At 38.4% G+C, this 22,909-nt stretch overlaps 1 protein-coding gene across 1 annotated transcript in view; it reads left to right on the top strand.

The window, feature by feature from the left end:
* Positions 1-21,886, top strand: part of sppl3.S (signal peptide peptidase like 3 S homeolog) — a 31,792-nt gene extending 9,906 nt beyond the window's left edge. Inside the window, exons 2-11 of the mRNA XM_018244062.2 lie at positions 7,750-7,827; positions 12,703-12,785; positions 14,292-14,411; positions 14,490-14,568; positions 14,817-14,929; positions 16,049-16,155; positions 17,898-18,061; positions 18,560-18,756; positions 18,858-18,967; positions 20,828-21,886. Coding sequence (XP_018099551.1) covers positions 7,750-7,827; positions 12,703-12,785; positions 14,292-14,411; positions 14,490-14,568; positions 14,817-14,929; positions 16,049-16,155; positions 17,898-18,061; positions 18,560-18,756; positions 18,858-18,967; positions 20,828-20,899 — 1,123 coding nt within the window. The 3' untranslated portion in view covers positions 20,900-21,886. The remainder of the gene's footprint in view (positions 1-7,749; positions 7,828-12,702; positions 12,786-14,291; positions 14,412-14,489; positions 14,569-14,816; positions 14,930-16,048; positions 16,156-17,897; positions 18,062-18,559; positions 18,757-18,857; positions 18,968-20,827) is intronic.
* Positions 21,887-22,909: the final 1,023 nt, after the last annotated feature.

The raw sequence follows: 22,909 nt of genomic DNA, 5'->3' as shown, positions 1-22,909 counted from the left end.
GGTTGTGAGTGGGGGGTGGTGTAGCAGGGAGCATCGCTTGGTGCCTCATGTAATCAAGTTTTTTTGCATTTGGACATTTATCTGTAGGTAACATATGTTTATATGTTCAGGACTCTCCAGTAGAGCATGTTATGTATGATGTCCAGGCAGAAGGGCAGATTTGTCAATGCTACTCAATGATGCATGCTTGCAAGAGTGTGGATATCTAAATAGCAAGGACAAGTCTGAGTACCTGCATCTGGCTTAGCTGTTACTTTTTTGATATTCTTTTCTTTCCTTTTGTTTCTGCAGTTCTTAAAAGGGAACTAAAAGGGGGAATAATGCATTCAAGCATTTAGTTCCTCTTTAAACCCCTGAAATGGAGCCTGGCATTGAATGTGGCCACTCGGTTTTCCTGCTACAATTTGAATGTAAAAATGATGGATATTGTACAGGTTGCTTTTTGCTGCTTTCAGTCACCATGATGATTTTATAATATGTGCTTTCCAAAAATATGCTTAATTGTGGGCTGTTCATAGCCATTTCAACGTATTAATGTTAATTGATTCCTGGTAGTTTGTTGGCTCCTTTTTTCTCCAGGAACAGTAGAAACAACATACAGATATGGAATCCATTATCAAGAAACCAGTCCCCCAGAAAGCTCCAAATTATGGGATGGCTGTCTCCCATTGATTCCATTATAAGCAAATTTTTTACTTTTTAAAAAATATTTCTATGTAATAATAAACTAAATCCAAACGAAGATATAATTAATCCTTATTGAAGGCAAAACAAGACTGTTGGGTTTATTTATTGTTTAAATAATTGGAGATCTAAATTACAGATACATCCCTAACCTAAAAACCCCATGTCTTGAACATTCTGGATGACTGGTCCCTTACCTGTATCACCCCAAGGGCATAGATTATGGCAAATGCTCTTGTCAGAATGGCATACATACCAGCAGGAAATACTTTCTCTGCTTATGGCAGTATTTAACTTCAAGCAAATGCTTGCACACAAAAGGCAGGTTTTGTGGCAAATGTGCACACAGGCTGAATTTTGCCCCATTTCCATAGTGAAATAGCATTAGTGCCCACATTCAATGCCTAGGCTCCATGGTAGTCATAGTTGATTAGAAGCAGGCATACTGGAAAGGAGGACAATATCAATTTACAGTCTGCATACTCTAAAAAGCTCTCACACTTATTTTCAAAGCTGGTGCCATTAGGCTTGGACTTTATCAAGTGGATATTCGCTTCCTTTCTGCCAGAAAAAAAGATCACCACATGTAAAATAAGTAGGGATGCACCAAATCCACTATTTTGGATTCGGCCGAACCCCCAAATCCTTTGTGAAAGATTTGGCCGAATACCAATTCGAATCCTAGTAGGAAGGGGAAAAATGTTTTACTTCCTTGTTTTGTGACAAAAAGTCATGCGATTTCCCTCCCCGCCCCTAATTTGCATATGCTGAATCCCGAACCGAATCCTGCATTCGGTGCAACCCTAAAAATAAGCCATAACCACATGTAAAATAAGTAGGGATGCACCAAATCCACTATTTTGGATTCGGCCGAACCCCCAAATCCTTTGTGAAAGATTCGGCCGAATACCAATCCGAATTCTAGTGGGAAGGGGAAAAATGTTTTACTTCCTTGTTTTATGACAAAAAGTCATGCGATTTCCCTCCCCACCCCTAATTTGCATATGCCGAATCCCGAACCGAATCCTGCATTCGGTGCAACCCTAAAAATAAGCCGTAATGTGTTAGAATTGTGTAGTAATTTATCTATAGACCATATCTATTACATCTGTTGTATTGCTTGCACAAGGCCGGTGATGCTAAGTTTACCTTATATGTAGCTGTACAAGGAGAGAGATTGTTCTCTACTATGTGTCTTTTCTATTTTACTAGTATGCTGGTCTAAATATTACACATGAAGAGCCATATAATTGGTCCTTGATAGCTTCTCCTTCACTGCCCCACCCACTTGTTGAATCACTAAGCTAATGAGAAGGGGTTGCTTGGGCCATAGGTCATCTATTCCTTTTGCAACCCCTTCACCCCACACACTGTAGGCCTGGGGTAAGTAAGCTACTAGAATCACTGGGGGTGTCTACCAATTTGTCACCTCTGCCATAACTGAACGTTTCATTCTTAAAGGACCAACATCAATTTTTTTCTTTTAAATTCGTTAGTATACATCGAAAAAAAAACTACAAAGACAAATGAAACTTTGAAATCGCTAAGTCTTTATTAAGAAATAACTTACCGAAACTCCACTTGCGCTCTTTTTCAGAAAAGGCGGCAGGGCGACAATCCATTGTGCGACATTCAATTTCTCCTCCCTGGCTATCTCCTATAAGGAAGGCAGGGAGGAGAAATTGAATGCTGCACGATGGATTGCCGGATCGCCTTTTCTGAATAGGAGCGCAAGCGGAGTTTCGGTAAGTTATTTCTTATTTTCAGGGTCAGATTTTGATTAATGGGTCCTATGTCTTTTAGAGGGGCACCGCTTTTTTAAGCAGATGTTTTAGAGCTAGCTCAAATAACCAACTTTAACCAGCATCAACAAAAGCTAACTAAATACCTGCCCCTCCAATCATTTGTTAGACCTATCAGTCAAATTCTGATTCCGCCTCCTGCATGATTAAATAATTTAAAAAAACTATGTAGAGATGGGGACCGTGAAGAGTAACTTGATTATTTTAGAAACCTAAATGATTTTTAATTGATTTTTAAACTTTGTATTCAATTTTCATTTTGCAACAGAAACACATTTGCAGATGTCTCTAGTGCATTGTATGAGGGCCTCCTTCCTGCCTACTCAATTGATATCTGGGCAAAACTCAGCCAGATATCTTATTTGGCTGGCTTGAAAATCCTGTTGCGTATGGACTGCTTTAGAATGACTAAGTCAGGAAGAAATCTGCTCATTTGTTGGGCACTCAGTGAATCTTATGGGCAAGATCACATGGGGCGTTTTTGTTTTTTAACTTGCATTTTATAAAAACGCGTGGTCGAGTGTAAATACACCAATGCTCATGATAATGTGATAACTTCAGCCTGTAGTTTTCTTTTCCCAACATGCATTTCTTGTTTTTCTCATTCCCCACAATCTAGAATTGTATTTTTTGTGAAAAAAAGCTAAGCGGAAAAGCAAAGTACATGCAAAATGTAGCCAGACAAATCGTCCATACACAATGTAATTACGTCACCAGCAGCCAACACTACAAATATGTATATGTACAATCTCTCACTAGAGTTTGGACCCCTATATTAAAATATGAGGCGTATTTCAGTGGTATTTCAAACCTGCGGATCCTATAGAACTTCATAATATAGCGCAGGGATCCCCAACCTTTTGAACCTGTGAGCATGATAAATTTTCTTCGGCTGCCAAATAAGTACTAAGATTGGCCATTTGGACTTTGCTTACAGTTGTGCCCCTTTGCTTGTTTAGAACGCCAAAGGCGGCTGCTACAGGCAGAAGCACGAGCCGAGACAAGGGTACTTGGCATTGGTTCTAGATTCAGGGTGCCAACCGTTACAGCAGCTCTCTAAATCTGGCCAGAGACGGCAAAGATCCGATTGTACGAATTAAGGTACAATCGGACTTCCCCATCTCCCGACCTGCCACTAACCATTCCGATCAAATAAAGTACAAAAGAACAGATCAGCCATGCTCTGCCCCTGACCGCAATCGTCTCCCTCTGAAAATCGTACGATCAGCAATACATGCAGAGATATTACCCGCAGCCGACAGAAATCTTTTAACTTGTCTGATCGACCAAACAACGGATCTCCGCCGGACGAAAAATGTCGGGACTCCCCACACAGGGTCCGAAAATCGTACGAATCCTCAATTCGTACTATCAGATCTTTGCATCTATGGCCAGCTTAACTCTGTGTTAGTCAGCAACTTCAAGGGGGAGTCAAATGGAACATACATGTTCAGTGATTTTGCAATTGGTACTTAGCATGCAGCTCATATTCAAAAGCAAACACTTATTACCCATGTGGTCCTCTCAAGTCACTGATTGGTCACTGCCTGGTAACCAATCAGTGGAAACCAAGAGCGCTGCAAAGTAGTAAGTAGTGTTCTGTTATGTCATGTTATGTTAAAAATCCAGTCACTTCAGCCTTCATAAGATTACATGTTTGTGAGCCTTTTAAAATCTATATTTTTAAATGAATGTAACCTAAAAGAAGTTACTCACTCACACACTTGATCACTTGGTCATTCTACTGTTTGAAAACACTAGACTCTGATTTCACCGTCAAATGATATGATAATACTAAAGATTTACATAATTTTGACAACAGATATGTTACGGATACCTTTTTTCAATAAATTCACTTACCAAATGTAACGTTTTTTTGTTTCATTTATGTAACTAGGTTTTCTTCATCGACTTAGGACTTAGGACTTGTTTGACAATCAGATGATGTTTTAGGTCACATTCATATAATAATATAATATTCCGCCATTGTGTAACAATGGCGGAAATTGAAAAAAACGCCGACATGGCACAGGATAAATAATGGATAACAGCATTATGTTCTACTGAGCTTATCTGCTATCTGCTGTGTAACTTGAGCCTTTTCTCTTTTGAATAGCTACCCCCATGGCTACACAGCAGCTTATTTATATAAACAATAGTAATGTTTCTGAAGCAGTTTTACTAGTGCAGGGCAACACTGCATTATATTTTTATTACTTTAAAAAATTTAATTTTTTGATGTTACTGTTCCTTTAAGTGCTACAGCAATTCCAGCCCAGATGGCTGCCCCCTTGGCTATACAGCAGCTTACTTGCATATGCTGTAGTAGTGTTTCTGAAGCAAACTCAATTTTTTACCAGTGCAGGTTGAGTACTCTATATTAAATATATGTTTAACCTTTTAATTTTTCACTGTTACGTATCCTTTTAAATAGATAAGTGCCATTGTTTTGTTAAGGCAGCAGGATCTGTGATGAGATTTTAACATGATTTATTTCCTCAATTGTAAATGTCAAAAGTAAATAACATGTAATGTGAAGCCTTGGGCCGTTTGCTCTGCTATAAATGTTTGGTACAACATATACGTATATCATACTAAACATTAACTCAAAGGAGAACAACCCCTTTAAAGAACCACATAGCAGCACCTGTATTGTGTGATGTTCTTTATGTTCGCCCTTGGGTTACCAGCCGACTCCAGTCTGAGTGTGCCAGTCACTCGAATGTGGTAGTAGTGGAGAGGAGGAGGAGGATGGGCTGTTGTGGTGAACAAGAATGTACTTATTGTACATCTGGGACAGAGCTTTATGTGTCTTGAGCCTGGAAGTTTAACGGGAGCTCCATGCTGGAATCCCTTGTCTACGAAGCAGACACAGATAGCACTGAGACTTCAGTGTTGTTAATAAATACTCTTGGCCTGAAAACTGGGAGGTCAGAGACAGGCATGGGCAGTTCCTTTGTCTGAATGGCAGGCGTTGCCCTAACAGTGGGTTGATAGCTACACCCTGTGTCATTCAAGGCATTGAACTCGAGTTACAATAAACATCCTATGTTACACTTGGCTGTGATGTTGTGCAAATTAAATAATTAATATTAGTAACTTCTGTCTCTGTCGTTGAGGAAAAGTAAATTGAATTCAAAGAAAAGGGTGGTGTTTATTTGTTTCTAAAATCTGCAGACATTTACAATTGCTGTCTTAAAAAAACAGGCAGACCTGGTTAAACAGGCTATAGTTTTTAATAGGCTGGCGTTTGCAAATCTTACACAAATTTACCAACCCTGCGTTGAATTCGATATTATTTCAGGATTTCTACTTATGTTAGTGTACACTTCAAATTTGTTTGCTTTGTTTGTGAATCGTTAGATCTCAGGGGGTGGCCCTTGGTTCTTTAAATGGTAATTTTCTATGTAGGATTAACCAATGACACAAACTACTGAAAAATAATTATTATAAAAATGGTTAATCAACATGAAACAGGGTTTTACGAATGAGCAGTTTTATGCAATATTTTTCATAGAGACCTACATTGTGCAGGTTTAGACTTGTAACTGCTGTAGAAAGCTGTCCTCTTCATGGCTTGCCAGAATACATAATAGGATAGCTGAAATCCTTTCCTCTAACCAACCCTCCCTTTGGAGTGTTTGCTGGAGGAGAGCTGACCACCATTGCAGGGCTTTAAGGGTACAAGTAGTTTGGGCAGACATTGGAGAAAGTGACCAATTGCTTTCAATAGCAATTACATTTGCTATTAACCTTAGATTAATAAAAATTGTCTTAGAAGTAAGTATGCAGTACAAATACTGCTCCAGCCAAATTATTTTCTGTGGACCAACAATGTGTGCCCTAAGCTATCATACTAGCTAAACATCCAGCAATGACCGAAGACTAATCAGGACATCTTTTTGTAGTGATAAACCTTTTTCCATCCCTACATGATGCTTACTGTAGAATTTGGGCGACTAATTTGCATGACTAATATGCTTCTTCTACCTTCACCCAGTCCTGTTGTGTTGTAACATATAGGTTAGCTATATACTATATAGATATGAAAGTCTTATCTTATCTAAAGAATGCCTAGATGTTAAGAAAAAGTTAGGCTTTACTACCTCAGTTGCAACACTGTCATAAAAAATGTAATTTAAAGGAAACCTAAGGGCAGAGACACTCGGTCAGATCTGGTTAGATTAGTCACCCGGCGACAAATCTCCTCTTCTTTGGGGTGACTAATCTCCCGAACTGCCTTCCCGTCGGCTAGAATGAAATTCGCCGGCAGAATGGCACTCTGAAAGCTTCATTTTCCGAAGTTGCCTCAGAAGGAAACTTTGGGTTGACTTCGGAAAACGAAGAGCTCTGTTTGCCATCCTGCCAGCAATTTACATTCTAGCCGGCGGGAAGCCAGTTCGGGAGATTAGTCGCCCCAGAAGAAGAGGATATTTGTCGCCAGACAACTAATCTCCCTGAATCTGACCGTGTGTCTGCGCTAAAATCACAGGTGGACCAGGCAGAGGTAGATTAAACATTTTATTGGTCCCAATCAAATTGAAACCACCTCATTGATTTTCTCCATTAATGGCATTACACTTAGGTAAATAGTGTTGTATTTAATTGAAAAGTACAGGTGTGGGATCCATTATCTGGAAACCCGTTATCCAGAAAGCTTCGAATTACAGAAAGGCTGGTTCCCATAGACTCCATTATATCCAAAGCCAAATAATCCACATTTTTTAAAATGTATATCCTTTTTTCTGTAATAATAAAACAGTACTTTGTACATGATCCAAACTAAGATATAATTAATGCTTTTTAAAAGCAGAACCAGCCCATTGTGCTTATTTAATGTTCTAATGATATTCTAGTAGACTTAAGGTTTGAAGATCCAAATTATGGAAAGACCTGTTATTGGAAAGCCCCAGGTCCCGAGCATTCTGGTTAACAGGTCCCATACCTGTACCCTTTTCCTGAGTAAGAATAAAGTGAAGACTAATCAATAGAGTAGTGTAATGTGTCTGTGCTGTAAAAATAAAAGTGAATAGCCTTCTAGGGCCATGGGGATCAGCCACTGTGTACCATTTCAAGATACATTTACTGTTTACCAATTTTGTATCTACTGTGTAAGGTCAGCTTTTTGGGCACCCCGGCCCCATTATTTCCTAATAAATGGAGACTCCTGAATGTATATTCTGAGATGAACCAGTTGGCATATGGTGTTTTTACAGTGTCTTTCTTGCATATAACATCAATGTTCCCTTTTGTATTTTCGCAGGGCATATTCTTTGGTGGATTCCAGTCAAGTTTCCACATTCTTGATTTCAATTCTTCTCATCGTATATGGCAGCTTCAGGTATAGTATTATCTGTTTTCACTGCTTATCAGTTCTATAAAAATGCTTTTTTCTGTTACTTTCCATTCCCAAACGTTGTTAAATCCTATCAATGTTCTGCTTTAATCTTGCCAATATTACTTGCTAGAAAACTACTTTTATACTTAAAGTACATTTTTTTTTAAAGTATACATTTTTTCAGTGCAGTTGTTTTCAGATTGTTCACTATAAACAAAGACTTTTTCAATTTCTTTCCATCTTTTATTTTTTCCAAAATCTAAGTTTAAAGTTTAATATCCCAGTCTTTGGTGTTTCAATCTGACAGCTCAGTAATTCAAAAGCACACTCTAAGGCGGTGATCCCCAACCAGTAGCTCGTGAGCAACATGTTGCTCTCCAAGCCCTTGGATGTTGCTCCCAGGGGCCTCAAAGCAGGTGCTTATTTTTGAATTCCAAGCATGGAGGCAAGTTTTGGTTGCATAAAAACCATGTGTACTGCCAAACAGAGCCTCAATGTAGGTTGATAATTCACATAGGGGCTACCAAATGGCCAATCACAGCACTTATTTGGCAGCCCAAGAACATTTTTCATGCTTGTGTTGCTCCCCAACTGCTTTTTCTTCTGAATGTTGCTCACGGGTTCAAAAGGTTGGGGATCCCTGCTCTAAGGGTATGGACACACATACGTTTATATGCAGCGTTTTAGGTCAAGTTTTTAAAAAAGCTAACCTCAGTGTAAATACACTTAGCGGCTTCAAGTTTAGGCAATGGCACTTATGCAAGTGTATTACACAGCGGTCAACTTTTTAAAAAACAAAAAAAATCACTGTGGTGCAAACTGCGCGGATGTATCTGGGGCCTTAACTGTTAAAATTTAGTTGATACATTTCTCAGCAGTATCTGTGGAATATTAGCAACTATTGTAACAATTCTAACAGCTGCCTGTAATAAAACCCAGAGATTCTGCTTATTTGGGACAAGGATAAGAAATGTATCAACTAAATGTATCAATTTAGAACAATTTAGAGAGATGACGACTTCCCCTTCTCAGAGCTGCTTTAGAAGGTGAAAAATTACACTTTGCAATATTAGAGAAACAGTCACACATAGAAAATATATAAAGTAATTGGAAAAAGTATTTATTTCTGGTGACCTATCGGAAACCAACTGAACTGAAAGGTGGAAGGTGAACAACCCCTTTCATTTTCAACACAATTACAAATTTTTCCATTATCCACTTGTGGGTGAATAGAAGAGAATACCACAGACCGTGTTCTGTATATCAAGGATTCTTTAAAAAAAAAATAATTGGTATGTTATATAGAAATTCAATGAATTTACAGTGTAGGTTATTCTCTGGAATCTCCACAAATATAACTTGTTCAGGTGGGGGTTGCAGTGTGTGTGTGTGTACGTGAATGACTTTGTGTACTTACTATATTATAACTCTTAATTGTTTCAAATACATTGGATTGTAACTGACATGTACAAACTAATAAAAACAAAGAAAATGGTAATATTAACCAATAAATAACTTGGCATGAAAAAATAATGGATCCTATTAAAAGCAAAAATAATTAAAAGTGTTTTCAAGGAATGACAATATAATGTCCTGTTTTAATGTCCCATATATACGGTAGATACACACACAAAGTTGCAGCCCCTAGCTGCACTTTTCTGTATTTTGCTCCAGGTGCTATCTTTATAGAACTGCATGCTTCAGAAACACAACTAAAACTTTATACAAACAATCTGCTGTGTAGTCATGGGGGAGTCCATGCAAACACAGGATGCACAGTAGATAACAGAAGTTCTGAAGAATCCCATTGTATACTACAGATTGTATCTGTTATCTGCTGTGTATCCTGTGCCTTTCTCCTTTTTCAGCTTTGAATGGCTGCCCCCATGGCTACATAGTAGCTTGTTTATATAAATTGTTATTAAATTATAGAATTTCTGAGTTTTACCAGTGCAGCATAACAGTACATTGTATTTTTATTGCTTTAATTAAGACTTTCATTTTTTGCCGTTACTGTTCCTCTAACTAGAATTAAATTTTATTGTTCTCTTTCATGAAAGTCCTTGCTCTTTTGTTTGATGGCTTGTCCTTATCTGTACATGGGAAGATAAGCAATGCAAAATGTAGCCGCTCCAAGCTCACCATTTGTAGTTTTTAGTGGGTGCGCAGTCCTCAAGATTTCCCAACAATATATTTATTAAAATGTAGGGATGCACCGAATCCACTATTTGGGATTCAGCCGAATCCTTGGTGACAGATTCGGCCGAATCCTAATTTGCATATGGAAATTAGAGGCAGGAAAGGAAAAAGTGGAAAAAATTCTTCTTTTGTGATGAAAAGTCATGTGATTTCCCTACCCGCCCCTAATTTATGTATGCAAATTCGGATTCAATTCGGCCAGGCACAAGGATTGGGCCGAATCCTACTGAAAAAGGCCGTATCCTATATTCGGTGCATCCCTATTAAAATGTGGACAGTGGAACATACTCCAAAAAGGTTAAAATAATAGGCCTTTTTGTCTTCTCTTAAAATGGGCACTGCTCATACTACTTTTTGGTAGTACATATCTATACATGGCTGCTGAATGTTAGTTGGTAGTTTTATAAATAATTGAATGTAATTTTAAGCAGCTTTCCATTATTCTTAAAAAAAAAAATATTGATCTCAAAGGGACCGTATACTCACTACTTTATCATTAGTCTTGCTTTTACAATTCCTAAAGACTCTAAACAACCTCCAGAAGGACATTCCTCTCTCCCTACATCTAGTCTATCATTTCTAAGATGAGCCCTGCAGTGTAAATGAATTATGTTCTCATTTGATGTGAAGCTCTTTCCACTTTAGTATATTGAGCTTTCCTTCTAGTTTGAACAGGAAGTCAGTCAGAGTTGACTACTGGGCATGATTATTGCCTCCTGCTCCCATGGAAATCAGTTAGGTATGTGCAGTAGGTACTCCTTTGACCAACTTCCTGTTCAATCTAGAAGGAAAGCTCAGAGGGGATGGACTTCACACTAGATAAGTAAGTTACAGATTTTAGGGGCAGGGTTCAGCTTCTCTATGGCCTTAAAATCAGTGTAGGGAGAGTGGTATTTCAATTTTGGGTATTGAGGAAATTATTTATTTTTAGGGATTTTAAAATAAAATGTTCACTTATTTTTTAATATACAGGGATTATACCAAGCATGCTTTCTGTCTTAAACCATGGATTTTTCATGATAATAAAATAGGCAAAAACTGTTTAGCACAGCTCATCAAACTCACAAGAAGTTGTACCACCCCTTTAATGTTAGGTGTAATAGAATGTGAAGCAATGTTTGTTCCTTTTTGCACTGCTAGTTCAAAAAATATTACAGAAGCCAAGTCTACTGTAACAAAAGCTCCAAAAATGCCATACATGCTCTTTCGGTGGTCTGTTATCAACAGATGTCAGCAAGCAGTGAAGAGAAAGGGACTGGCAAACACTGCTTTCAATGCAATTACATTTAAAAATAAAACAGGAAAATATGCCCACCTTTTTTTGACATGAGCTCATTCAGTTGGGCTTATGTAAAAAATGGTGAATAAAAAAAAATCTGAACTTCTAAAGGAATAGGATTTTTTTCATTGAGAATTCTACAGATTCAAGTCAAACCAGTTCCCTTCTAGGCTGAGGGCACATGGAGCATTAGCTCTGCTGCTCTCAGCCTTTTTTGGTATTAGAAAAACAGTCACAAATAGAAAATAGAAAGTAATTGGTAAAAAAGTCTTTATTTCTGATGAACAGTCTGAAACCAACTGAACTGAAAAAAAGTCTTTGAAGATGAACAGCCCTTTTAAAGGTACCTGTTAGAATTGATATGCTAGTTGCTAATAGTCAGTAGATGCTGCCGAGAAATGTATTAACTAATTGTATCAACTAAATGTAGCAAATTGTAACAGTTCAAAATCTGCATCTGGATCACTGAGCTGCCAGACTGAAACACCAGAGACGGGAACATTTAACTTACTTTTGGGGAAAAGTAAAAAATGGACAGCAATTGGGAAAAAAACAAATGTAAAGCAATTGGGGAAAAAAAATCTTTATTTCTGGGGAACAAACTGAATACAAATGAACTGAAAAAAGTGTTTGGAAGGTGAACCCCCCACCACCCCCCACTCTCTGTACCATGTAATTGTGTAGCCAGGGCATGGGGATGGACATCAGGTTCTCCATACTGATGCACAAACAAGATTCTGAGATGATGCACGGCTTGTCTTAATAACAGTGTCCACAAAATGGCTCCTGCCTGCTTGCTATAATTATGAATTCCCAGACTGATGGACAAGATGCAAATATTTTATATAGTGTAATTAAAGTTCATTTTGCTTGACTAACATGATAAAATAGGATTTGGAATATTTTTTTGGGGTGACGGGTCCCCTTTAAGCTCAAAGTGAAATGCCATCCCTCCCTCCCCTAATTCCTAAGTGATGGGTTGTAAGACTTGTATCCCTTCTACTTTCCAGAAAATCTGTAAACCACCCACTATGGAAAGTGAATCGCTTCACAATGGATGTTGTATAGTATTACTAGTGCTTTATACAATGTAAAATTCGGAAGATTTAACTATAATCTGGTGTCTGATTTACCCCAAGGTACAGGAGCTATGAGTATAAAATGAAGGCTTTTTTGTTTGTCTATTTATTAAGGCTATTGGGTAAACCACAGAACCATTTATTTTAATCTTATGCTTGGTAAATTATTATTTTTTGCTTCACAGCAAATAAAAATCATACCCTATTTTTTTTAAATAGTTTGCTGCATTTAACTAACTTGCTCTGCTTACTATTGTTGTTAGTACTATTGTTATTAGTACTACCACTCTGATTTTAACCCTCGCTGTTTCTCCCCTCCAGGTCCCTCAATATGGACTTTGAAAATCAAGACAAGGACAGCAATAGTTCTACCGGTGCTTTTAGTGGAAACAGCTCTAATAACAGTGAGGAAGGATTTTCAAAAATGTCTCACAGGAGTATTTACATACGTGAAATGCAATGGGAGGCAATGTTATTCTCTTGGGAAAGAAAATATATGGCTCAGTTACCCTGGCCATGAAATATTGTTTCTGTGTGGTATAGGCATTTCCAGTGCATTCATACTCCAGTGAGACAATAGTTCTTTTTTTTTTCTGTTGTGCATGTATCAAAACCATCTGACCTCATTTGTACCTATCCTAACCTATGTGGTTGATTATTATGGTCACCCTTATAGTAACTATTGGCAGTGATAGAACACAACATTGATTTTTTTGTCCTGATTCCCTATAATATAACTAGAATTTCATTCTTTCTGGTGCTTTTATTTTCAGTGCCACTTGGCTTTTTATCCCTTCTGAATTATTTAAAGGGGCAGTATACTCATTTTCCACATAGGTTCAATGAATAGTGCTCCCGGACAGTTATCTGGCCTGTTTTAAAATTCCAGCAGCAATGGACCACATCAGCATGTTGACTTGGCTCTTTTCCAATGAGCCTGCATATAGTCTTCTATTACGTCTTATTGTTGGCCTGGGGGCCAACCGTTCGGATCAGCCCAATTTCGCCAAATCGGGACAAAGGTCTGCTCATTTGGCAATCTAGCCAGACGAGCAGCTCTTATATGTACAGCCAGCTTAACTTCAGCAGTGGTGGAACTAGCGGGGGAGCCTGGCCTGCACCCCCTCAGGGCCCCTCTGGCAGTCCGTTCTCTGCTGAACATGTGGGCGTACAGAGGGGGGCGGGGCCCGGCTGTGCGTCACGCACCAGGGCCCGCCCACCTCTTCTAGGATCGCCACTGAACTTGTTTCCTTATTTTTCTTGTGTAGCTCAAGAAATAACAAAAACCATGGATTTTTCATGACTAAAACAATAGCACTTGTGCTAAACATAATCTTTCTTATTTAGTCATATCATGTTGACCAGATGGATATACTGCCCTGCTATTTATTGCATTTTTTGCTGGTCCAGCAGCCTCTCTCTAGAAAGAAAGAAAACATCCACGTTTTGGAGGAAAAACTGCTTGTGATAGCACTGATTTCTCTATTGAGACAAAAATACAGCAAATAAAAGCAAAGTGAACATAAAAACATTGAAGGGAAGCAAAAAAAAAAGTCAATGGACATGTAGATTTCAAATTGAAGCACAAGTTATGTTAATATGTTTCTTGTGAAATCAATTCCCATTCTATTAATGAATGGGGATATGATGTATGTGGTGAGTGACAACTGGTCTTATGTAATAGTTCCTGTCCATGGGATTTCTTTTGAGAGAGGCTGGTGGTCCACCTGAAGCTCTGATCTTTGACACTTCACTGGATCAAAGTGAAGGTGCTTTGCAGAGTTGTTTGATTCAAAGCTCTGACACAATAGTGAAGATGGCATGTGTTGATAAAAAATGGGTCACTTAGTAGGTTTTGTGGTAGGTACAGTAGTCAAAGCCATAATCTTAACCAAGTCTTTCTTGTTCAGGTATCCAGACTATTGACTCCACTCAGGCTTTGTTCCTCCCCATTGGAGCATCGGTTTCTCTCTTGGTCATGTTTTTCTTCTTTGACTCTGTTCAAGTTGTCTTCACTATTTGCACTGCTGGTGAGTATTGTTCTGCTGTGATGAGGGAATGCAGTGTTCATGTTCTGATATTAAAGTGAAGTTTGATTTCTTTTCCAGTTCTTGCAACTATAGCGTTTGCCTTCCTTTTGCTCCCTATGTGCCAGTATTTAACCCGGCCTTGTTCTACTCAGAATAAGTAAGTATGCACTACTTCATTTCAAAGTATAATGGTTGGGCTTAAAATTTGCTTATCTAATTTTTAACCAAGTGTTCTGATTTGGCAGATTAGCCACAGCCTCATTCTGATCAGTTTATTATTCTAACATATTGTCCATTTCTCTTCTACGATATATTGTTGGTTGTTGAGCCTCTTTACCAAAATGAATGTTCTCTCTTGAGAGTTCTATAAATTCTGTATTGACTGTAAACTGTGCTACTTTGCAGAATTTCCTTCGGCTGCTGTGGCCGTTTCACAGTTGCAGAGCTGCTGTCTTTTTCTCTGTCTCTGATGCTTGTCCTTATTTGGGTGCTCACGGGTCACTGGCTGCTCATGGATGGTAAGTTAATATTTTAATTGTAAGGAGGAAATCCTACATGAAGCCAACACTTTCACAGTGTGATAAGTGAAATATATCCCAGCAGTTCCCCTTTTTATTAAGTTTCGCGTATTAGCACAGGCTATGCTACTCACACATTCTTATTATGTTTGTATCTTTACATGTGTTAATATGTGTGACAGTTTTCATGCTGCTTTCTCTGCTAAAGGAATAGTAAATATGAGCTTTAGTTTAAAACTGAATATTGATCCGATCAGGGACCATGAAGATGGAAACAACAAAAGCCATACAAAGAAATCCTTATTTTTTGGAGTTTGTATAAACGATCTGTTATGGCAAATAAAATCCTAAAGTATCCAGAAGCATTTAAAAAAAAACAAAAAAAAAAAAACCTTTGACCCTAAAGTATTACACTTATTCCTTTGGTGTATTAGTATATATCACCAGACCTAGTGGAGATGGCTATTTGCTTTCCTCCTCCATATGTGCTTTAACCAACTCTTCTCCTGAAGGTTAATTTGGATGTAAAGGTTTGTAATTGATTTCAGTAGCCCTCTAAATAATTTCTCTGCCATACCGCTAAAGTGTTTTGTATTCTTTGACAAGGAAATTAATGCGGCCTCTTTTATCATTTGTTCCGATATCTGAATTTACCTTTAATCTGTCCCATAAACATACAGTCCTACAATGTCTGGTTCATTCATTTTATTGATATTTTGTCCTTACACTTTTAAGTAAGGGTATTTTTAAAATTTAAAAAAAAATCATGCTTTCTGTAATTGAAAAAAAAAAAATTCTAGTACTGGTTCTTTATTTATTATGCTGTTGTTAGTGGTGACATCCCTCAACATCTCCAGCCTTGCAGCCTCCTTGTATGTGATAGACCTTTTTGATTTACATTACACCAGGCAGTGCTTTCTCTTCCCAGCTAGCCCATTGTCATTCTTGAACAGTAATAAACAGCAATGACATTTTTATTGGTCACTGAAGTGCCCTAACTGCATGTGGCATTAGGTTATTGCAGGGTTCCATTTTTACAGCAGTGCTTTTTTGGCAAATGCATAATAGTTTTATTGTATAAGGAATTATTCAGAAATGCTGGCCTTTGTCTTCTTGCAGCTCTAGCCATGGGACTGTGTGTTGCAATGATTGCCTTTGTGCGCCTTCCTAGTCTGAAAGTATCCTGTCTGCTGCTTTCAGGGCTGCTGATTTACGATGTGTTCTGGGTAAGTATTTCACATTCTGATCAAGTTAAGTAATTGATTTCAGTAGATTTGCTCCTGTATCCAGTGAAACGCTAAATCTAAAATAAAGAAAATCTTACTCAAAGTACACTGATCAGTGTAAAAATAAAAGTGAGTGAATAGACTGTGCCAAATATAGAAATGTTTTCTTTTCAATTGTTTTTATTAACATTTTCAATAGTACAGGGTGGATATTATAGGGGAACTATCGTGAAAAATGGAAATTTAATATTAGCTTCCTCACACTGAAATATGAAGCTTTCTAAATACAATCAATTAAAAATTCTGCATTGGTTCTGAAATAATCAAGTTTATATTCACTATTCCTCTCTCAGCATCTGTTTCTCTTCATTCTGTTTTCATGCAGGAGTTGGGTGTCAGTCATTTACAGTTAGATCCAAAATATCTTATAGGGGGCTTTTTAATTGATTGTATTTAGAAAGTTTCTTATTTCAGTATGCTAAAGCTAATTTTAAATTTTCATTTTCACGATTGTTCTCCTTTAAGAAAAGTCATTTTAATGTTTCAAGCAATCTGCACGAAGGGAGAAATATACCATAGAAAGGGGGGGGGGCGCAATAGGAGAAAAAAAGAAAATTGTGGAAATCAAGAAATAGGAAAAGGAAGAAGGTTGCATAACCAGTAAAAGGCAACTCAATGGTTAGAACAGTGCAATCGTAAATAAGTATCAAATTTGGTCAGCCATGAGCATGGAGAATTAAAGTGCATAGATCTGAACAACATCCAAGAGAGCCCATAGTAGCCATAGTAATAGTAATATTAGAAGGAAACACAAAGAATCATACATGGAATAAGTAGCCAGCGGTCAAGCAATGAAGCTGTTTTGTATGGAAGATGGAAACTAGATTTTCACTGAGAGAAGCCCATCAAACCATTAAAATAATGATGAAAGCAAGATGCCTGTTTTTATAAAGATATAGGTATACAATGGTTACAAAATTTTCAGGAACTTGTAGTATTTGTCCAGGAGTAAGCAGGAGAACTTTTCACGTTAATAATAGTAAGTGGCAATGGTTGTAGCTTTTCCATACTTTGCAGTGGTTATGTTGGCGGCAAGCAAAATGTGTTATTACATTTCTCCTATAGGCATTACTATTTGGCTTTTTTTTTATTCTTTGCTAAATAGAGGGTTTATTTTAGGCAGACATTAATTTTTTTTCAGTATAGTTAGTTAGGCAAAATATGTAATGTATAAAGGCTGGATGCTGGGTTTTTATTTGGAAGGGTTGAACTTGATGGACTTTGTCTTTTTTCAACCCGATCTAACTATGTAACTATAACTATGGAGTGAAGGGATATCGAACATAATAGCGAGAACACTACTTCCTGCTTTTCTTGTCCCTAACCTGTTTGTCAGTAGTGACAACCCAAGCCATACAGGTCAATTTTAAATGTATTGGTGATGCACATGCTTTATGAAATTGCACAGATCCTGACCCAAAGTTTGATTGGCCTGATTAGTCTTTAGGTACCCTGCTTCACGGCTAATGAATATATTTCAATAATGAGTATTTCAACTAACAGTCAAAATCGTTTTTTTTCGGGGAGTATCTTGGGACCCATCCTCATCCCCCATGCAAGTTGACTAGTTACTATTCCAAAATATATCATTATGACAGTATTGATGCATGCTATTTAATGCATACAGTACAACAATTTCCATTGTAGTTTAATTCCCGAGTGTTGGGTCTTTCTATCCTTAGGTTTTCTTTTCTGCCTACATATTCAGTAGCAATGTGATGGTGAAAGTGGCCACCCAACCTGCAGACAACCCATTGGATGTTTTATCCAGGAAGCTCCATCTGGGGCCAAATGTTGGTAGAGATGTCCCCAGGTTATCCCTGCCAGGGAAGCTGGTGTTTCCCAGGTGAGTATTACACAAGGCTAATGTGTTCTGCTGATTCCAGCATGCAAAGTTGTTTGAAGCACTGTGTGTTGCTTTAATCTATAATTCATCACACTGGAACGTTTTTGTTAATACCATTTTTGTTTGTGCTGGCAACTTAGGAAAATATATGTACAGGATTGTATAAGTCATTTACCTTTTGTACTGCTTACACCAGCTGAGTTTATAAATAAATGGCGTGGGGCCTATTTATCATGCTGTGTAAAACATTAGAGAAAAACATCACCAGTCATGTTTCCCATAGCAACCAAACAGATCTTTGCTTTTGTTTTTAACTTGTAGGTGACTGTTGAACTATAATTGCTGATTGGTTGCTATGGGCAACATTACCCGGTGAGGTTTTTCTCCAATGTTTTACACGGCATGATAAATAGGCCTCCTTGTGTTCTGTATGTGTGTTGCTACATGATGCTTTTAGTGAAGTGTTGCACAGCTTATAACACACTTGTTCTTGTGCAGTTCCACAGGGAGTCATTTCTCCATGCTGGGTATTGGGGACATTGTGATGCCTGGTCTGCTCCTGTGCTTTGTCCTACGTTATGATAACTACAAGAAGCAGGCAACGAGTGACTCGTGCAATTCCCAGGGTGCTGCTATATCTGGGCGCATGCAGAAAGTCTCCTACTTCCACTGCACACTTATTGGATACTTTGTAGGTGGGTACAACAATACCATGTTTAATTAATATAAGTGGAAGCCAGTTTTTATTAGAATACAGTGAAAAATTACTGTTAATATGACATTTATTCTTTTGCAGGACTTCTAACTGCAACAGTGGCTTCACGCATTCACAGAGCTGCTCAGCCTGCATTGCTCTATTTGGTTCCCTTTACTTTATTACCGCTCCTCACTATGGCCTATCTAAAGGTTTGTGCACAAGTCATATTGATGCATAGATGCTATCTTGTGTCATGGCTGAATTATTCTTTGTGTAATAATAATACAAAATAGAAGTCAGATTCTCCTTCATGCCGTATTTCCTCTATACACCATCCTGATATTTGACTGAAAATTGCCATGGGTCGGTCAGAGGAGCTGCTGTCTCTGTGGCTCATCTTCACTGCCTGCTGTTCCAGGAGTTGAGAGGTTGGCTAGAACCAGTGGAACAATACAAAGGTGGCCATACACATGCATAGCCCCTGTTATGGGATCAGTCAATTTACCCTGCAAGCCAATCAGTCTGAAGGAATGACTGGATAGGCGGTGTATGGCCTCATAAGGGAAATTACTATATCTTTTTGGAATGGTTCATATTCACATGTATATGAGAGAGACTTCCTATACGCTAATTCGATTTTACTGTTTTAATTGAAGGGTCATATACATTTCTTGGTGAAAAATTTCCCTGTTAGATCGATTCAGCCCATAAAATGTTTAACTTGAAATGGATCAATGTATCCAATATATCATGTGCATGTCGGATGTACCCCCTCATTTCATAACAGCTAATCCAGTAGAAATTAACTGAACATGAGATCTGTTTGCTTCATCATTGTCACATGTGCTTGGTATCCACAGGCCTCAACTCAGTGTATAAGTGCACAGTCACAACTGGGAAATCAAACTGAGAAAATGGTTCAGCCATCATGGGTTCCTCAAGTCATAAGCTTCCCATCCATTACTGATGAGAATCCCATGTTGTCGGTTGAGTCCCATTCAGCCAAAACCTCAATCCAAAAGTCTCTTATTGGCTTAATTCTGTTGCTGCCTGTATTCTAGGGGCTACTGCAGCATCTCGCAATTCCAAAATTCGCTTGCACACCTTGGCCTTCCCACTTAACTTTTGCTAGGTGCTCAGTCCTTGGGGGATACGGCTCTCTCCACGAGTATAGGATCCTTCAAATGATCATTTGAAGGATCCTACTGCAGCATCTCACCTGGATGTCCATATTGAGTCAGCATATTCTACTGTGCCCAAACCACTCATTCAAGCTTATTCACACTCTCTTGTAGTTTTGCCCCTTAACGTTCAACCATGCCTAGTATTGCGTCTAAGTACCCCTGATACTTCAGCTGCTTCTTTGCAGCACCAGCAGTTGGCCCTTTTCTTTCTCAGAATCTGCACTCCTCTCCCTTTATTTATGCTTTCCTCTGCTTTTGTAATGGCAGTTAGTAATTGAGAAATTCCATGTGAACTTTGCCATCCCCTCTGTAGCCAGCTGCCACTGGATTTGAAATGGAAGCACAACTAGTGTTTGTGGTGGATATTTAGTTCCGCTCTTAGCTATCTGTGAGGACTCTGCACAGTTTTCTTCTTTTTAAAGCTTAAACGTGAATTGAACACCAGATTTAAAATATAATTACCCACAGTTTACAATTAAAAAAACTTCAGTTAAAAAAGGTTAAAGGGATTCTGTTATGATTTAGTGTTTATTTCTAAATTACATTGTTTACACTGCAAATAATTCACTCTACCATGTAAAATGTCATTCCTAACACGTGTATTTTTTTTTAGTTGACAGCATCCCTTTAAGAGACTGATTAAAAATGAACAGCACTTACTACAGCCTCCAGTTAGCCATGCAGGACTGAGAATTCTTGTATATTTAAAGAGCCTGGCTCATATAAGCAGTCTCCACCATGTATATCCATTTTAAATCACTTGTTCAAGGCAACCAAACCGTGTTTCATTCTTGGCAGAATGGAGAGCAAGTTTTTTAGGTTCCTAGATGTAACAAAAGTAGTAGAGCATTGCAGTGTGACATACTTAACGTTTTTGTATTTTAGGGGGATCTTCGGCGCATGTGGTCAGAACCATTCCATGCCAAGACTAGCAGTTCCCGCTTCCTTGAGGTATGATGGGAGCAGAGACGACATGGCCAAACCAGGCAGAATTCCTTTGGCTTTCTTTCCCCATAACACTTTGTACTGGACACAGCAAAAAGCTGATGGACCTTCAGAAAGGAGATTGTGTAAAATAACAAACATTTCTGGAAATGGATTTCTTGGTGTCTGTTTGGGAACCATGGAAGTGACAATTTTGTGTAAACACCCTTCCAACTTCCCCAGCAGTGGCTACTGAAGCTATGGAATGAGTGGAGAATAAACTCAAGTATTAAAGGCACTAGAACCACCTTACTGCTGTTAAGGATAATAACCCTTGGAACCTTTAAAGGTTTGACCTTCCCGGAGCTTTATGGAGCATGTTTCTGTAAAGACAACTAGAACACTGACAGCCTGTTGGGACCAGATCCTAATGGGAGGGGTGTTGCCCTCTCACCAGCTCCCCCTCCTTTCCCTGCCCCCCCGCCATTTTTTTTAATGAAATCTCTTCTGTGGTGTGAAGTGACTTTTAGATCTCAGCCAGTGTGTGAGTTACTCTCTGTATATACATAGTCTGTCGTATTTAATTCCATTTCACCTCAATGTCATGTTACTGAGGGCAAGACTGAGATTATATATAAATATATTTTCTATGGGTGGTATCATTATTCACAGAAGAGGCCTTTCAGGTCAGGCCTGCTGTGATCTGTCGCATGTCCTGCACTTTCATCTTTGGCATCCTATGACTAATCCATCCCAGCGAAAGCAAAGGCTCAGTTCCAACCCAGTGTAATGTGTGCTCGTTCTGATGTATTCATGGGCTGTTTAGTGACTGTATTTGGTTCTGATCAATGTAGTGACCTAAGGCATATGAAATGTTCCCAACCCTTGTCTCTCCAATCTGTGCGCAGCATTTTTAGCGGTTCCTTCTGGACTCTTGCATGTCTAAGTTGCTGCGCTCATTGCTCCCTCCATATTAATAATAATGTTATCTTCTTGTAAATACATTTTTTTCTTTTTCTATTTTTTTTTTTGTATTTTCATTTGACTGCTGTATTTCTGAACCTTTCATGTGACCTGCCTTCCACAAAAAAAGAAAAAGAAAAAAAAAAAATCTCTCTAAATATGGTGCTGTGGACTTGCCTCTGCTGCTTTATATTATCTGCAAGCCGGTTTCTTTGGGTTCTGTGAAGTGTGTGCCTGCTGGACCCGCCTCACCAGCAACCATGGCTCATTTGTGGGTATTTTCTATGCTAACAGGACTACATCTTTGTTTCATGGATCATCTTGGATCGTCCTATCCCCTTAAAATCATAGTTATTGTGTAATGTTAGGCTTCTCCTCTTCCCTTTTCATAGAAATGCTGGCACTATTGTAAAAATAATTAATGTGGTCCCCAGGACCTGATCTTATGTTGGTACACCTGCTTGAATATTGCCTAAGGAATTCTAGGTTTGTGGTTATGTACTTCCTTAGGGGAATTCATGCAGGACACACGTAAAATGAAAGCCGATTGTAAATTGTCTCGGAATATCTCTCTACATCATACTAAAAGTTAAGATGAACAGTAAAGTAATAAGTTAAGGTCTACAGTCACAGCTCTCAGGTCCCTGGTTGTTGGCTCCATACAATGCTTGATCTGCAGCAGGTTAACGGTTAAAGATTCCAAATAAGCACTTGACCTTTATATGTATTCATGACTCCTTGATCAGAAACATAGGTAATGTGCAAGGAATGTGCAAAATTATACTATAAGCAGCAATTTATACGGTGTATATATGCACTTCCAATTAATCAGGGTTTCCTAAACCATTCGCTTATAGCAGGAGCTGCTTCACAATTTGTGTTTATTGTAAGCAGTGTTTATTGTTGGTAACATCCTATTTAACATCAGTAGAGGTGCGGAATGACTGCCAGTTCAAGAGAGACCAAAATATAAAAGCTTTATTCCAGTTTGTTTAGTTAGCAGATCTCCCGTGTCTGCATATATCATGTTTCTATCTGGGGGTGCTGGGTAACATGTGTGACATATTCAATTAAAGTCTT

Source organism: Xenopus laevis, chromosome 1S (assembly GCF_017654675.1).
Source record: "Xenopus laevis strain J_2021 chromosome 1S, Xenopus_laevis_v10.1, whole genome shotgun sequence".
NCBI classification, from domain to species: domain Eukaryota; kingdom Metazoa; phylum Chordata; class Amphibia; order Anura; family Pipidae; genus Xenopus; species Xenopus laevis.
The sequence above is the reverse complement of the archived record's forward strand: the minus strand, read 5'-3'. Positions and strand labels throughout refer to the sequence as shown.